Consider the following 18,953-nt stretch of genomic DNA (forward strand, 5'->3'; position numbering starts at 1 on the left):
TGCATGATGTAAGGACTTGATTCATTAAGGCCTTGCACAGTTGCTAAAGCTTAGCATGCACGTCAGCTCGTGGGTGGAACAAACACAGCAGCAAGCTTCCATCTAAGCAAAGAAAGGAAAATGCAGGATGAAGAATTCAGTACAAGGTTGAAGCAAGATGACAGAAACAATCAGGGAAGTAAACGCATTGCTCCGAAGTTCGGCATGCATCTGAGTGAACAAGCAAAAACCTGCCTCTCCCTCCAGGAAAGGGATACTCCACCCTTCAGAAAAAAAAGAGAAGAACAGAGTATTATTCCCAACTAACAGACTGCATAGAAGAAAAGAAAGGAAAAAGGAAAGGAAGAAGGGGAAGGAAGAGAGGGAAGGAAAAGGGGGAAGGGGGAAAGGGGAGAGGGAGAGTGAAAGGAAGAAGGGAGAAAGAGAGAGGAAGAGGGAAGAAGAGAAGAGAAGAGAAGAGAAGAGAAGAGAAGAGAAGAGAAGAGAAGAGAAGAGAAGAGAAGAGAAGAGAAGAGAAGAGAAGAGAAGAGAAGAGAAGAGAAGAGAAGAGAAGAGAAGAGAAGAGAAGAGAAGAGAAGAGAAGAGAAGAGAAGAGAAGAGAAGAGAAGAGAAGAGAAGAGAAGAGAAGAGAAGAGAAGAGAAGAGAAGAGAAGAGAAGAGAAGAGAAGAGAAGAGAAGAGAAGAGAAGAGAAGAGAAGAGAAGAGAAGAGAAGAGAAGAGAAGAGAAGAGAAGAGAAGAGAAGAGAAGAGAAGAGAAGAGAAGAGAAGAGAAGAGAAGAGAAGAGAAGAGAAGAGAAGAGAAGAGAAGAGAAGAGAAGAGAAGAGAAGAGAAGAGAAGGAATGTCAAAGTGTTAATTTATTTATTCATCAAGCAAGGAAAGTCCAAATAGGTGACAGTAAAAGTAAATTTGTTTAAATACAACTTTTTGCAGCATATGTTTCTGACTGAATCAGTTCGGATAATCTTGCTATTTTAATAAATATTCTACAGGTTTCCATTGGGTCAACCTTGTATTCACACCTGAGTTTTCTAGAAAAAAGACCACATGCCCAGCTGAGACCTTTCAAGAATATGGACTATAAATCCAACCCTAGAAAGACAACGAAAAGTCTTCATGTAGCATTGCACAACTCAATTGCTCCTCATCCAGTCAAATGAAACCTTCAACTTTTGAGGAAAATTTGAAACAGTACATCTGGATGGCTTTAATAGCCAGTGATAAATCTGCCTCCCCAACCATTAGTGACAGAAAATGCAACAAAGGCAAGTTTGGGATGCCAACCTCTTGTAGTTAAATCTGAATCACAAGCTGTTATTTTAGCCCATAGGTTGTTCTGTCAATTCAAATGCTTCCAGCATTCTGAAAACTTCCTATTTAGTATGGGAGCAGGGAGCAAGCTTCACCCAAAAGTGGAAAGTAGTTGAAAAAAATAACAAAGAATAGAACGGATCATTATTTACATGTATTTCAAGTAACAAGTTTAAGAGTATTTCCTTAGAACATGTAACCAGAATTCATGTACTTGCTTGAAGTTACAACAAGGGACAAAGCTCATGCCAGGCAGATCCCCCGCTCATTGATATTTTGCTATTCCAACAAAAGTCTCAAAGAAATGAGACATTCGTCTAAGTCCTATGATTGATTTAGACTGGGAGGAAGGAACCTTGAGTCCAACCTCCTGTTCAATGCAGAATCAACTGAAAAATCAGATTGGGTGCTCAGGGCTTTGTTCAGTCAAGTTCTGCTTTCACATCAAGTCTTCACAGAGTCAGACAGAGAGAATGACATCTTATCCAGCCCAGTCAAGTAAGGATGGAGCAATCCATTCCAGTGCTGGACCACTTTCACTGCAAAACATTTTTCCTAACAAATAATCAAATCTTTCTTGACATAACTTATGGCCATTACCCCTTGTGTCCTTTATCTATACACCTCAAAGAGTTTTCTTTTCAGTTACTCATTAGGTAGCTGAAGACAGCAGTAAGATATGCCCCCACCACTACCTTTGCCTTCTCTTCTCAAGGCTAAACAAATCCATCCACCTCAGTTTTGCATGTGGTTCAGTCCCCTAATTCACTAGGTGATCCTTTGATGGAGTTAATTCAGTTTGTCTGAACCTTTCTTGTACTAGGTGTACTAGACCAGATTCAGGTCCAGATTCAGGTCCAGCTCCAGTTTTTTAATTGGTACATACAGAAAGAACTAGTTATGATAAAATTCTTTTTTGTGACATTTGGGTAATACCTTGCAAAGTTCAAAATTTTCTTAATATGCAAAATCCTCTACTGCAATCTGATCAATTGACAATAAAAACAATTTCAAAAGTAAGACAAAAAAATCTGTAATTTTCACTTAATAAAAAATGTGGTGCTAAGGAGACCAAACAGTTAAGAAATTTGGCTTGATTTTGCCAAATGCCTTTGGCTGATGAAAAATATTCAGCTTCTAAAAATGTTACATCATTTCATTTAAGAAATGTGAAAACAAATAGTTTCAGCATTTGTAATAAAGGTAATTTGCAACAATTTTTATAAAAGCCAACAAGACAAAAGGCTGTGGATTCATAACACTGGGTAGGGAGAAGAGCAACCCTCTTATTCAGAAGACTGGTTAAGGCAGACGTAACACAGGTTCAAATTAGTCTACTGCCTACAAAGCCCTGAGCCTGTAACACCCAGAGAGTGCCTTTCACAGTGACATCAGGATTTTCTCCTGCTGATGTTGTTCCTGTTAATGACAGGATGAAGTATTCATTGAGTCAGACAGAAGGACATCATAACTACTTGATTAGGGCATTCTCAAGTTGAGACATCTTGGAAGATCTTCTCTCGCATCTGATTGACAAATTGTTTTAAAAAGCCACGGTACTTTGTAAATGAAACAGTGACAATAACAGTGATACAAGGCAAATCACATCACATATCGGCATGGCCATCAGCATTCTTCCCTTCAAGCTGGAATACATCTGCTCAAATTTCCTTATGCTAAAAAATGATCCCTGAGCACGTCTTGGACATTCCCAGTAAATCTACTATGAAGTTTATCTACTACTGAGTCTAAAATGGAACAAAAGATCTTTCAATGATTTTGAGAATCTTCAAGAAGTACCCCAAAAGGATATAATCCACTTGGAATGGAATGAGTCATCATTCAGTCTAATTGATTTTTTTCTTTTATTTAATAAGAAAAAGAAAACCAATCAAAAATATTTTGAGTTTATATCAATAGCTTGATTTTTTTGGTTCACCTAATAATAAGAAAAACTCAGTTACACAGTTATAATATGCACAGCATTGACCACTGATACAGAATCGTGGGTGTATATGTGTAGCATCTCTTTCCATCTATTCCTGCTACCAAAGCTAGGAAGACCACCTGGAGTCTGAGCTGTCCTCATCCATCCTTCCAGGCACTCTAGAACACCTCCACTAGCAGATCTGCTCCACTGCCATGCTGTATAGTAAGACAGCTGGCTCCCTAAGCAATTTACCTGTTGATAGTGTGTACATAAAATTTGCTGTGAATCACAACCTTAGAAATAAGTTAATTCTCATGAAAAATTGTTCTTGAGCTTCCTGAAGAAATACTGAAAGAAAAACAAAAGAAAAAATCCTTACCATGTGGATCCAGAGAGGCCAGCAATGTAAGTTGCACAGTCTAAAACTCCTGATTCATAAAGTGCTTTCATAACTCCAGCAAACCCTACCATGGCACGAAATCCACCTCCTGAACCCAATACTGCTATCACTGGTACCTGCATAGATGAGAAGAACACAGTATGAACACCTCACTTCTGATAAAGACTTAAAGTAGCAAATAAACGTTACTCATCAGTCACTGGCCAAGCATACCGTCCCTGTGCTAATAAGGTCACAATTGAGTGATCCTCACAGCAGAGATGAAACCTACAATTTTTCTAGCCTGTGCACAGACACAGGTTAGCCAAACAGAAAGTATTCTGCAGTGTCTTAGTGTCACGTGTGTAAGAGCTTCCTATTTATGTTGCACCCAGGGGCAGTCCACCAGTAACCAAGAGGTGCCAACAAAAGGTGTGTAACAGCACCTCAGTGCTCATCCATGTGGGCACAAGTGATATAGGTGAGACCCTGAGCAGATGAAAGATGTTTTTCCCCCTCTTGTAGCAGAAATGCGGGGCACAGGGGGCCACAGCTGTGGCCTGTGGAGTTGATCTTTCCCATTTTGAAATGGAATGGTTTAGGCAGATGTTACCACGCCTAGGCAACATCAGAAGAAGACTCCTGTAGTCTTGCTCATGAAGCCTTGCTTGATGATGAGGATGGTCCATTCAGAAAATAACTATCAACTTAACCAAAAGAGTGAGGAACATCCTCCTGAACAGACTCTCTAATTAAATGAGGAAGACTTCAGACTAACTAGTCATCAACAGAGAACTACACGAGCAAATGGTGCAAATACTGCAAATGCAGGAGGTATGCATGGGAGAAAGCTAGTGGGGAGACTTGCATATTCCCTCTCAGGATGGAGAGGGCTCAGAGGCTCACCTCAGAAAGTCTCTGTATTAACGTACAGAGACTGGACATGAAACAAATAAAGATGGAAGCTCATGTGCATTCACAGTAACGGGATGGCACAGCCAATGATAAAGACCTGGTGGGACAACAGGCACACCTGATGCACTGCCATGGAGGTGTGGAGACTGCTGAGGAGGGATAGGCAGGGAAGACGGTGCAGGGGGCTGTGCTCTACAAGAAGGCAGCTCCTTGACTGCACAAAACATTGGGATGAAATTAGACACACATCTTTTGGGATTTTGTGTTTCAAGACGAAAGAAAGTTGTGGCAGGCCTATTCACATTGCCTAATCAATTGGATGAGGTAGGTAGGTAAGGCTCTCCCTAAAAGAACAGCAGAAGTCTCCTGATCTGGCTGTGGTCCTCATAGGGCAGTTTAATCCCCTGCTCGAAGGGCAGCACTGTGCAAGCCATCAAAGAAGTTTGTGACAATGACCTAAAGCACATGCTGGAGGGACTGACTAGTGGTAGTGCTGCACCTCACTGCTGCTCACAGACAGTAAAGGATCAGGGGACAAATGTGGCCACTGATAGCTGCCTGGGCTGCTAGTCCTCATGAGGTGACGGAATTCAGGATCAGACCAAGGCTGGGACGATGAATATCAGAGTTGGGACTCAGCAATATTCTAAACTCTGGATTATCCTGGAACTTGCTAGATGGAATCCTCCCAATTTTCTCTGTTGACTGTAAGTTAAGCATTGATAATGTAGTCCTTTCAGAGACACCTGGGACTAGCTGACCTCCAGAGCTTCCTTCCAAACACTATTTCTATAATTCTGTTGAATCATATTTTTCATTTACTACATGCTGAAAGGGGACAATATTATCACTGTGCAGGAACCTTCATTTTAGGTTCTTTACAGGCACAGAAGGGTAGTGCTTCAGTTTTTCAATTCTTCAGGTCAAATAGTAAAACATATAGAGAGAGTGAAAGTCAAATACTGACTCTCCTTTGCATCCTGTCTACTGAAAAAATGTACAGAATTTCCAGCTCAATTTACTAGCACAGATTTGCGGCACTGCTTCAGACTTTAAAATACAGCCAATAAGTCTACAAATCAGCTGTAAACCAAGTCAGGTCTCGGCAACAGTAAGCTATTGCCCCCACAATGTTCTAGTACTTAGAACACTAATTGCTGAATATCTTTAGAAGTAGAATTTATTTGAAGATATCTCCACCTGTAGTAAGACTTCTTAATAAAAATATACTCTGATTTTATTTTGAATGTTTGTCCTGATTATCCCTAATTGAGGAAATAAACAAAGTAGAGAAGATATTAAACACAGTTATTTAATAACTTCTTAGTCACTAAACCACAGAAATTTTTAAAGCAATCTAAAGACCAGCTTTAATCCAAATGATATCTAAGTGACAGAGCCAAAGACAGCAAAAGTAACTAGTAAGAAACAGAAGAGAGACTAATAGTATTTTGGTTAGGAGTTTAAAAGGAGCTTAAACCCACATTTGATAATAAAAACGAGGATATTACTAAATAGCATGAAGACAGTCTCAGATTTAAAACAACCTTGCAAAAACTATCGGTGAGATAAGGAGAATTTATGTGCATCCTTACACCTATTTAACTGCTAAGAGAAAACTGAGCAAGAGCAGATTCAGTTACAAGTGATACCATATTGAAAACATATTTATAGGAGTTTTATGTTATACTTCTTTCCTTCTTCTGGAAATATGACAGAAAAAAATAAATGCCCACTTGCTACCAGCATGAAGAGTTTTAGACTAAGCAAGAGTCCCACCTGGCTTTCAGAAACCAAGAAGAATTTTCCACTGTTCAATGGTGATAAGACAAAAACCTCTTAGTTGTTACTAAGCGTAAAAAAATCACACACTTGCGCAGAAAGCCTGTATCTGATCAAACCAGTAATCAGTCAAAAATTTCACTGAAACTCAACGTAAGCTGCCAATCGATGGGATTAGTTATAAGAAAAGGGACCACGTGATTACTGAGTTTTTTTCTATAGGCTCCATACTTTAAGCAGTGAAATTCCCCTGTGGACCAAAAATGTATAGCCCCTTGGAAATGACCAAATAAGGTGAGACATTTCCTGAGGCTTCTGTTCTGCAAAAATTACTTACTCTTGATGCAGTAAGATTATTTGATTATCTTCTTTATAAGTGTTAAGATTTAGTAATAGAAACCACAGGTATTTATTGGCATCAGCATTCATCATGCATATCCAGAGATAGCTATCTATCCAAAAATGACAAAACAAAGGTAAAGATTTAGGACATGCCTGTTTTGTTAAGCCAACACCCCAATAACGGAGCAGTTGCTTTGAACAGAAGAGCCATATTACTAATCAGAAATTTAATAATGTACGTTAGGCTTTGAAAGCTCTTTACAAACACTACCTCATTAATCCACATAGACAAATCCTAACAGGATGAAGAGGGTGGTTTGCAGGTGCAAGCCTGGAAAAAGTATGCATGAACACTTCCAAAGCACCACTATTCAACTAATCTATTCATCAGTAATGTGGCACGAGGACAAGGGAAAATGTGAGTTTCCTTCAGAATGCAGAGATGTCTGTAAGGAGGATCAACAAAGAATGTCAAGAAGAGTCACTAGCATCCTAGCTGCAAATTCTTCCTGTATACTTAACCCACAGAATCAGAGATTCCTATACTGGGGGAGGATGGATATACAGAGAGGTATGTGTATATATAGGAATCTCTCAATTCCACTTGGTATCAAAGCAAAGGATGAAGAGTTGAAATCTCTACTTTATTTCCAGAAATGCAGTTCAATGAAAGAGCTCTAGAGTAGAGGGCAGTAGCTGAAGCAAGCTTCCCACATTAAATAAACCTCTTAAATACTGAAAAAAAAAATAAAAAATGAGAGAAGCATCTATTGCACATTTGCATCCATTTATTTTAGCCAATCTAATCCTAGTTGACATGTAGATCATAAGCAAAGTGATGACAATAAAAGTTCTCTCCTGCTATGAAGAGGAAAGCAAAGAACATCTTTGCTACTACCAAATAGGTAGCTTTATTAAAGCAGCATTTCAGCTGCAATTCAGTTTCCAGCAGGTTTAAGTGAAAGAAATGGTGAAATCTGAAATTACATACACCCATCTTACATGTTCTGCTCTAGGATAAGTAAGGGAGAGGCAGGGTGGAAGTAGCTGCAGGCAGAGGACAAAGGGAAAAGAAGCAAGAAACCATCCCATCAGTGAAAAAGAATGGAGAAATGAGATTGAGGCATGCATATGCCTCCATGTATACAGGCTGTGGCTAATGCACTCCGCTCATCTGAGGGACTCTGCAGCTGAAATCCTTTGTAAAAGCTGTGTAGAGAGAGGTACTAATTCCACTCAAGCAGATTAGTAAACATAGATTCACAAGTGGTACACAAGAGAAGTCACGCAGGAAGCCAACAGCAAAACTGTGAGTTCAGTTCAAGAGTCCTGGTGACAAAAGCTTACTGCTCTAATCCCTGGCCATACTGCCACACTTATTTCTATATGGCGGCATCTTTTCCTAAACAACCAAAGGGCCAGGCCAGCATGGCTTTCTTTTTCCTATGGTTGGTCTGCACAGCACCCAAGCTAGTTTTGAACAAACCAGTCTAGATATAATCCAAACAAGCTCTGCTGAACAGGACTTAACAATCTTGATGAAGCATTTCATCAATGCATTTGTATTGCTTCTAGAAACCAAGCAGCATTGTAACACGGGGAAAGGCTCAGTACAAAACATTTCTACTCCAACCCTTGGGCACCTCATTTCACCAAGAGCTGACTGTTTAATCTCTTTAACTGGATGTGAAAATGAAAAGCATTTGGGAAACAAGATCTCAGAAAAGCGAGCTCTGAAAAAGACCATCTCAGTCATACTTTTCAGTAACCTGGCAAAAAAAAAAAAGCTGAAATACATTAAATCCTGTTTTGGGAATGAATGGTGCAGATGTTTTTGTCCAACTGCCCTGGAAACACAGTGCACAAAATCCAGACAAAAATGCCTGTGGTGTGAAAATATTTGCTATGGGGGACATATATATTATTAAAAATTGTTCTGCAAATTCAGTCTGAGAGAATTAGAGAAGTCTAATTGATTTTTGTATTTTTAGAAAATTGTTTAAAGCTACAAAAATTATCAAATGAAGTAATAACACAGGTACGAGAAATCTCATCCTTTGTGTTTTCAGAATGTGTTTCAACATTAAGCAAGGAGATTTGGAAGTACACACTTATCTACCATTCAGGGATGCATAATTATTTCACAGGTATTAAAATCCCACAGCATCCCTGCAAGGCACACATGTTGCTATTCACAGATGAAGAAACTTAGATGAACTCTGAGTAAGTGACTTGTTTAAGATCAAACAATGACTCATAGGCAGCTAAGAATACTTATGTCTCCTGATGCCATGTTAAGACTTCAAACATCCTATAAATCCTCCTGCTATCTCACATCTCTAGCAATAAAAATAAAAATGACAGTCTATAAGGACAAAACTGTATTTTAATTTGAACATAAAGGATTTTTCATCACTAGAAGCAGCTAAAAAATTTGACAAGTCAGCTTAGAAATACACACTTGGCATATGAAAAAGGGGAGGGATCACATTACCTCAGTCCTTCTAGGGTTGATATGCACACAAAAAGAGATTATTGCCTGGTCTTGGAAGATGCAGCTACACTGATGAACTTTGAGACAGCGAAGGATACCAAGGGAAGATGATGATAAAAAGAATATGAAAGCTTACCTAGCTTTTGCAATAATGAGATTTACTGATGCATATACACCACCTGCATAGAACTGACACTTTAGGCACTAAGCATCACTCCAATCCTACCTGGATCTTGGCAGAACATCTTTGCATCTTTTCTGAGAAAGATATGTCTGCTTAAGAAGATCAAAACAATGTCATCCAGAAATATCTGCTCAGATAAGATTTGCATGTATCAACAATAAAATAACTGCACTGATTTTATATTTTTTTTTTACAAAAACAACCTTCAAAATGTTTGTACACAATGTGCGTGATATATATCTCTACAAATAAAATATCCACAATATTCTCAAATTCTTTCATCTTCCTCAGAAAAAACATTCAAGCACATTTTATTAAGCAAGAAAAAGTTCAAAAGTGCATGTCAATAACACCTTTATTACCTACTGAAAACTTAATAGAAATTTAGAAGGCAATTCTTCTATGTTGGTACCAGTTTCTGCATAAGACTGTCACATTCTGTTCATACTAAAATGCACAGAAGGAACCAGTGTCTTAAAGCCAGACTAATTCACTGATTCTGTTAATTGCTTGACCCACCCCAAACAGTCATCCTGTCCCAATGCTGGAAGCAAAACACTAGGCAGGGAACAAACAGGGAAGAAAGAGGAGGATGGAAAAGCTAGAACAATAAAAGTAACTGGACCTGGACCAAGCGTATCCTTCATTAACTTGAAATAAAGCACTGCTGTACAAAATCACTGAAAGTGTAAGTAGGGTTCAGCACACTTCCTCACTTTAATGTGACCCAAACCTTCATCAGTCTATCTAGCTCTACTGGGTTGACATTTTAAAGTACAGAGCACTTGTGAGTTGATGAAAGCTGCAGCTTCTGATACCCTCTAAGAATTAAGCTCCATAATCCTAATCCTATAAAACAAGCTAAGGAAAAAGAGAGGAAGGAAAGAAAATCAATTCTCAACTGACTCTGACATCAAAACAGCTCATTTCCTGTCTGATCCTTTAGACATGAAGGCCATACAGCCAAGGCGATGTTAAAGAGCACAATCTGAAGATCAAGCATGCAAGGGCAGGTTCCACCATTGTGTGCATGCCCAGAGCCACCACATGCTCCTTGTGCAGCAGATACTGCACGTGCCCTTCAGGTGTTTTTTCAGATGACGATCTCGGCTCAGAATCAAGACCTTAACAAAGGTCTTCAGCATCAGGAATAACAAAGGAATTCAGCATCAGAGTAGAATAAAACACAGGGATACATCTCCTTCCATGCAGAATTCTAACCCCAGCATAGCCTTCAAAGAATTGAAACAAGCCAGATTAGAAGTTACATCAGTTTGTTTAAGGTGCCAGTGCAGATGAAGAGCTGTGATTTCTATCCGATGATGGCATTTATGCAGTCTTGTCCTCTTGCATATAATGGACATACCTTATTTAAGTGCATCTTTTCTCCTGCCTTAGGGCAGGAGAAAAATCATTCCCCATTCTAAACGCAGTATGTACACAGAGGGAAAAGAAACTTTTCTGCTTTTCTTCTCTCTCTTTACATTGACCCCTTCTACTATCCACAGGGGATACTAATCTTGATGTGAACTCTCCAAACTTACATCACGGGAAGTGGTCAAGTTCTTGCTGTTTTCTTCTCCTAGAAATGACTTCATGCTATGCATGATATTATCTTTTCGTTGCTGCCGGAATTTCTTCTCCTCATCACACAAAGCCATACTGAATCGGAGATCTGTTGAAGAGCTATTTTGCAAAACAGATAGGCTTTAGGAAAAGGCATAATTCAAAAAAGAACTAAAAAAACACACCTAATAAAACAAAGAAAAATAACAAACTTGAATAAAACAAAATAAAAGGTTACACATGCAACAACTGCATCACGTGGGTCTATGGAATGAAGGAAGCAAGGAACAATGACACATTGTGTGGTTAAGATGTGGATTTTATACAGGAACTTCACTGTTCACATACTAGTGAAAACCAGACATTAAATATGCAGCTTCTGGTGGTGTATTGTGCAGTCTTAAAAATAAATACATCAACAAAATATATGTGAGTGGACAAGTTCATATACAATAGCCTTGATCCTACAAGCATTTGGAAAGGGGAAAAACTATTCATCTATTCATACAAGTAAAGTTGTTAAGTCAATGATACAATTGCTTGGTATTCCAATGTTAAATTTTCGGCTTAGAAATTTGAATTTTCTGCTTATCCATTGTAAAAAGAACTGCAGTGAACAATGTTCATACACACCTACTAACACTTACTCTTAAATAAAAGGTACATATTTAGGGAGGAAAGGCCAATTTTGATGCCTTATCCATTCAGCCTTACAATTAGTAAGTGTTTGGCTTTTAGCAGGAACTGTCCTGACTGCCAACTGGAGAAATGAAGCCTCTTTTCTTCAGCTTTTTCCCTGCCTTTCACAATCAGAATTGCAAATAGAGCTGTGTAAAGACCTCAATCCTGTACTTAAATAATAGCTACAACTTCGGCTCCCACTTCTCATTTCAGATAAGGTAGGACAAACAATTCAAGCAGTCTCCTCCTTCGGACCGGTTAACTCACCCAGTCTCATTCCAAGGGTTTGAACTACAATACTTCCAGGCTCAGAGTTTGACAGACCTTTGTTTTTAGCAAAAGGTCTTCAGAAAAAGCCTCAATATTGCCAGCCCAGAAGCTATCGCATGCTGAACACTCCTTTTGTGGATGTGCACCGCTGAATTCAGCAGGATCCCTCCCACATAACCGCGTGTGTGTGAGCAACAGATACTTGCACTCAGCGATTTGCTGATAGCAGTGAGGAACACACAGATTCTTCCTGGTATCTGCCTCACTGAAACTCCCATTTTTGTAAAAATACGCTGAAAAATGTTGTGGATACTTTGACACATTCGTTATACTTTTGATAGCACTTTCACAAATCCTTTATGAAAAACACATAATAGTGAATTGGATCTATCTAGTCACACACAATGACTCCTTAGATTTATCTTAAAAACTATTATGTAATAAAATACTGGTATTAAGAAAAAAGAGGAAAAAAGACTGTCTAGAGGCAATGTTCCATGGAAGTATATATGACACCATGAACTAGAAATCCATACAAGAATCCAAAATCCACATGCCCATCAGAGAACAGCAGAGTTGAACTTGATTGGATGCTTCTGTTTTACCGCTTCAATGCCTACTGCCTATATAGCAGCAACACATAGCCAAACACCTTACATTCACCTCTTGTCTGAGACATGAAATATCTATAATGTACAAGCCCTCAAAGTTTTAGGGGTGGTCTTTGAGGACCACACACATATCATCTCTAAAAGAATAAAATGATGAGCAAAAATTATCCCTGGGGGATGTCTGTCAGCCTCCAGAGTCATTACATTTATAGTTACAGTGCTCAGCACTGCTATTTATAGTTCCTGCCAAAATAAAAGGACTCTTTAAATGCCTTGTGTTCAGTAACTCATTTTTAGACTTAAAAGGTATTTTTCTGATTACGCCTCAAGACAATTCTTGGTCTTTCACCTAGATAGGCTGAGAAAGGAGAAAGACATCTAGAGAAAGAAACAAAATTTAAAATATTTTTTAAAAATGTAGGCATCCGCATAGCTTTAACGGAAATCCTGCTCCTACTGAGATCTTCACCTTTGACTTCAGTACTGCATGGTATTAACACTTTTTTTTATTAACCTGGTATTAATACTGCATGGTATCAACACATTTCAGGGAGGCTTTGTAATGAGTATTCATATATGGTGAAAGCTAATGTGAGATGCAAAGTTACTAAAGAAGGTAAAATAATGAGGGTAATAGCTGAAGCTTATGTCTAAGAGCCCTTAAAAAGGAAAGTACTTAACATAAGCCATGATGAGAAATTCATACACAATAGCCTTGATCCTACAAACATTTGCAAAGGGGAAAAGTATTCATACAAGTAATGTCAAGTCAATGATACAATTCCTTTGTGAACTGCTTGGTATTTCAGTGTTAAAACCAGGAATCTCTACATGATGTTTTCAGGAAAATAATAACAGAATAAAATTTAAAATGTCTTTGCTGCTAATATGTTTTCCAGTTATCTTTTTTTTTTATATGAGATACTTACCACACTTCAAGAGACAACTCCAAAGTCATTTCTGTGACCTACACAAAAGAGATTTAAATCTGGTCACATCTCTTACAGAGGAAAAAAAAAACACAACATTAACACACCTGGAATATAAAAATACTACTGTCAAGGTGTTTTTAAAATTGTGAGTTTCTTTGAAATGTAACTTTTTTTTTTCTTTTTAAAATCACACAGTATGATTTCAAAATATATCACTTTATAACAATTACTCATCTTCAGTCTGAAGGGATATAATTGTCTTCACACACTTAAGATCCTTTGTTTCTACTGCCAGCTACAGTTCATCTGGTCCTTGCTTCCCAGTTCCCTGGGCAAATTTCATACTCAAATGGCATCTGAAACCTGCAAGGGAATGACTGCTCTGCGCTCCATGTGAGCTACCCAATGTCTTTCCATAGTCAAATAAGTCTAAATTATCAATCAAGAAGAGTGATTGCTTACAATTTCTGAAAGATGCAAGTAAATTAATGAATGTCACTACAGAATGCTTTCACTTCCATTAAGCATCTGCTAGGCAATATGTTAAAAAGAACAAAACAAAGTAAGAATTCTCCTGCCTCTTCAGAAAAGTAAGTCCAACAAAATGCTAGTTCATTGTCAATACTAAAAGGAACAATTTGACTGTTTTTTAGCACATCTAACAGCTCTGGTGATAACTAGCTGAATAGCTGCATGCACAAAAAATATTTGTGTGGCAAGAGGTGGGAATTTCAGAGCACTCTTGCAGGCTAAACGCGTCTATCTGGCCCATAAGCTACAGAATGGTCTCCTCTGCCTCATTCATAGAGCACTTAAAGGGGTTCCTAGCACACAAAAGGCTAAAAACGATGATTAAAGCACCAATTACACTTGTTAGGTAAAACCCAAAAGTACAGGGCTGCTGGAACTAAGAATAGGCAAGCATCTTCATGTCCCCAGCTCTCTCACAGGGAATGGCCACTGACACATCGGTCCAGCCTTGGAGGTGTGTAACACTCACACGGCATATTCTTTTGCTCCACCTCAAGCTATGAAGGAATCACTCTCCTCCTCTCTGTTGTGTGCTCACCAGGAACAGGGTTAGAACTGGGCCAGCTCCTTGCTCTGCACATTTGCTTCACCCTTGTACAGAGTAGCTACTGAGAGGAAATTGCAAAGCTCCCCGTGGCCTCCCCCCTCCTGCATACCTGCCCAGGTAAAACCTGGTGCTCACCTGGAGCCTTCCACAGCGGGTGCTGTAATGAGGTGGCTCATTAACAAGGTGTGGGGGGGAGGAAGAAAAGGCAAAGAAATAAAGGGTGAACATGAAGAAACAGAGCAAAGAGTCATTTACGGAAACACTTCAAAGGCAGATTAGCAATTACATTATTCCAGCACCTGATATTACTAATTTAGAAAGCACTTCAGAAAACATGCAGTGATCCAATCATTGAAAAAATGTATGCGCACATTATTAAATAAGCCCTTCCAGTGAAATGTTCCAATACAGAAAGTGTATGTCTTTTTTTTTTTTCCCTTATACAGACTGCCATGGAAATCTCTGGAGTACATGTTGTGCATGCAAATAGTCTACACTGGGCTCAGCCTGACTTGATGTTCCTTTACCATTTGCCTATAAATTTCCTAAGGCATTTCCTAGTTAAATGCTATATTTTATGCACAAAACTCTCCTTTTCCAGTAAATGGGCTTCAAGCAGTTATTTGCTGTAACTAAACATACTTTTAAAGTTGTATCACAGTGATACAAAACAGCAGAGCAATCACAAATCATGACCTCTGCTCATATAATAAACCACAACCCCAAAGAGAAATGTATATGGTATTTATATGTATTGTATGGTATATATAAAGATGAGCAGATGTGAGGAATATAATTACAGCTGCTGAATTACATTCAGAATGGCCTCCAATATGTTACTCTAATAGGTCATGATATTTCAATACATGCAGAACAAATTCAGTTACACATGGACTTAACAACTACTTCCAGGAGTTTCCGTGCAGACAGGCAATCCTTGTTAAATTGACACCATTTGTTTTGTATACGAGTTTAAAGAGAATAATCCAATTGGGGTTTGTTTGCTGTTTTTTTTTTTTTTTTTTTTTTTTAAGCAGCATTCATACTAATGCATTATTATATGCTAACTAGGGCTGTGTTACAACCAGCCATTTATTATAAGTGCAATGTATGCTAATAAATTAATTCCTGTTAGCTTTCTGGAAGCCACAGGCATATGTAGTAGAGATAATATACTGAACAGCAAAACCCATGTAACCTCTCTCACTAACAAAGACCATTAACCTCATTTGAACTAAGTGGTGCAGAAACTTTTCTAGAGAGCAAAAGTTTGAAACTAGGCTTTTAAAGAGGATCCTCTCAGAAACGAAAGCATTCAGTGCTGCCGATTTTCTTAATTCTCCTCTCAGTAAGAGCGTAAGGAGATAAATAGTGCCAGTGGGCCAGCCTTGTGTTTAACCATGGCCAGCACTGAATGAACAGGGCCTGCAGAGAACCATCCTTGCCTGAGATACCCCTCCCCAGCCTCCACATTTAGTTAATTTAGCTATTTCCTGACTGGCATGCTGCTGCCATCACCCCATCTGTGATATATTCTAATCTTTTATTGAATTCAAAATTTGGTTCTATATTGAGAAAGTATGGCCATAAATACTAACGAGGCATACTGATGCAATTGGAAATAGTCTTGGATTTCCTTTTATCTAGGAACGTGTACTTCCAACCAGTATCATGAGCAGGCTGAATGTTTTTCTTATGCTTCAACAAAGTGACTAAGGGAAAACTCTGAGTAATATCAGACTCAGTGAGATTCCTTAGGAAACATTTTCTTTATAAGCAGCAAGTTTCCCGTGATTTGTGAAGAAGCTCTGTCTAACCACGACAGCACAGTTAAAATTCAGACACCTGATACTGGACTGAAACTATCCAGATCTACACAGCAGTTTAGGTGGTCTCAGTTCAGGTTTAAAAACTTCCCATCACATTTGAAGCTGCATCAACACAGGTAAAGCTTCAAATGTTGCCACTCACATTGTTGAAAGTTAACTGGACCTCCTTCTTCTCTCCCAGTTTCAGAGAGGATATAGGAAATGTGGATGTGCCAAGAGTCTCATCCATCACATAGTTGGCATCCATCAAAGTAACCTAGAAAAGATACAAGGACATTCAATTCTACACTGATAAATCTCTTACTAATTCCATACGGTCTATGCCTAAAATTAAAATTTATAAAAGGGACAGGGAAATGAATATGACTAACCCAACCCAGTCAACACCCAGTGATATCATTTTAAAACAGGATAAGTTAACACATAGCGTAGGTGGCATTTTCAAGGCATTCAATGGCAAGAGTAGGACAGCATCATTTACAAAGCATTTTTCATGTGAGCACCTTTCTGTCAGTAAAAATCACCACCTGACTAAGCAGATGTAATTACTTCAAATTATATATAGTACATACATAATTATTTCAAATTTCCAGTTAGCAAAACTTCTCCATAGAGAAACTTTAAGTATTTTAAATGCAATATGCCAAAAAACATACAGCAGCTTTTCAACAAAGATGGAATCCATATGTCCTAACCTTCTATCCACAGACCAAGAATTTCACAGCAATGATTTGGCAAAATACACAGCATTCCAAATTACACAAAGCTTTTCTCTGTATCCAACCAGACCTTCAAGTCTCTTCTCATCCTCCATGTCAAAGCACATGCCTTTTCAAAATGTGGTACTATACAAACACTCATGCAGACACAGCAGAATGTTGTTCAATGCATTTGCTCTAACCCACATTGGTCTACATCTGGCAGTCTTTTATCTCAGTGGTAGCCTTTCAAGTTCTCAAGATGTTCAGAAATTTCAAATTACCATTTCCATGGTTTCTAGTAAATGAGTTCTCCAAACTCGTTTGGTTTATGAGTTTTTTCTGCTTTGTGAAATAGTTTCTTCTAAAATATCGTGTTTTCAGCTTAGAATGTTTCTTTTGCATAAAATAAATGGAATCAAGACACAACCACTTGAATGACTAGTTGTTATATCTGGGTTCGATGTCTTCTTGGCTAAGAAGAATCTTTTTCATCCTATGCCACAATCAACCCATTGAAATGAGGAACTGTGTTTTAGTATAGAACTCATTTTAATGGCATCTACATTTCTCTGTTTTCTCACAGAACTTTATGCCCTTTGCTGTAATCTCTGAGAGTGGACATAAAACAAATAGCAATAGCAAGAACTTCTTAAGAGGATTTTGGAGAGTTTCTTACACTACACAGAGTAAAAACTGCACTTGGGACATAGCTAAAGATTTAGATTAAAATAATCCAAGAAATAGAGAGGATCGCGAAGTCTACACTCAAAAGATAGGGTAGGTAGTTTCACAGATTTGAATTCTGACACTGTACCCCCCACAGGACCCCAAAGGCTCTGCTAGGAACTGTAAGCGTGTACAACACTGACAGAACACAAATACTGGCTTTAACCTAGAAAATATATTTCTCATGGTGAAGAGAACATTTACCATGAACAGCATATATGTATGTATGCAGATATATATCAAACAGGTCCAAAATTAACCATTATTACATGGTATCACTGAAGCTTTGCAGGCAATTTTCATGATTTTTTTAGCATGTGTCTCAGAAACCATTCTTTAGGTACAATAAAGATACATTTCCAAATTCTAACTGTAATGAAGTTTACTGTGTTCTGCTACAGGAAATAGGGACTTGCATAATCCTAGCAGTAAACTACAGCCACACTATGCTGGAAATCAACCACCTGCCAGCTCATAAAATCCTATACTTTCTAATGACTGCATAAATCAATGCTAGAAAATGCAGAAGTCCTGATAACTGTTTGCCTGTGTTATTATAAGAAAGCAGTAACTATGTGAGAGATTTCAACCTTTTCTCAAGTTTCACTTAGCCAGGTTGCATGTCTATGACCAAAACATAGATCAAATCAACTCAGGTGACCCTTGCACCTGATAAACTGGAAGCTATTTTGCATAATCTCCTTTCTGCAAAACTAGTGTTGTTACATGTGCATAATTATTCTTCATGCTCCAGTGTGATGAGCATGCAATTCTTCCTGCCCAAACAGTAAATCCTGATCCTCACCCAAGGAAGACAGGGAGCACTACTGCAGACACAAATCAGTTTTAGGATCTTGAACAGTTTAGTCTCAAGAGATTATAGTTATTAGCTTCACAGGCTCTGACTTCTGTCCTGTCTATCCAACTAATTTAGATGGAAAACCTGTAAGCTTGGGTCAGAGGACTGTGCATGTTAGGGCCATACCCTGTGAAGAACCAAGCTAACAGCACTGTAAAACTTACATGCTTACCATGCGCACTGATAAAATAATTATACTTACCACTAATTTATTGTACACAACCCTGAAAGGCTTAACATATTGATATTAGATGGTGGCTTGGTGAACAAGCCTGCACATGGTGTAAGAGTTCCCAAAACACCACTGGATGGGCACAAGGAGAAAGCAGAACCATGATTCTGCTTTCTAAGGGAGAAGCAGGGA

At 38.5% G+C, this 18,953-nt stretch overlaps 1 protein-coding gene across 7 annotated transcripts in view; it reads right to left on the reverse strand.

Annotated features, from left to right (window-relative positions):
* PLA2G4A (phospholipase A2 group IVA) overlaps positions 1 to 18,953 on the reverse strand; it is a 118,815-nt gene that overhangs the window by 26,382 nt on the left and 73,480 nt on the right. For all 7 annotated transcript variants that reach the window (XM_005015357.6, XM_005015355.6, XM_072042192.1 and 4 more), the window contains 4 exons: positions 16,446 to 16,559; positions 13,394 to 13,431; positions 10,881 to 11,022; positions 3,620 to 3,756 (listed from right to left, as the gene is read on the reverse strand). In XM_005015357.6, the coding sequence (XP_005015414.1) occupies positions 3,620 to 3,756; positions 10,881 to 11,022; positions 13,394 to 13,431; positions 16,446 to 16,559 (431 nt within the window). The remainder of the gene's footprint in view (positions 1 to 3,619; positions 3,757 to 10,880; positions 11,023 to 13,393; positions 13,432 to 16,445; positions 16,560 to 18,953) is intronic.

The sequence above is a fragment of the Anas platyrhynchos genome, chromosome 8, assembly GCF_047663525.1.
Source record: "Anas platyrhynchos isolate ZD024472 breed Pekin duck chromosome 8, IASCAAS_PekinDuck_T2T, whole genome shotgun sequence".
NCBI classification, from domain to species: domain Eukaryota; kingdom Metazoa; phylum Chordata; class Aves; order Anseriformes; family Anatidae; genus Anas; species Anas platyrhynchos.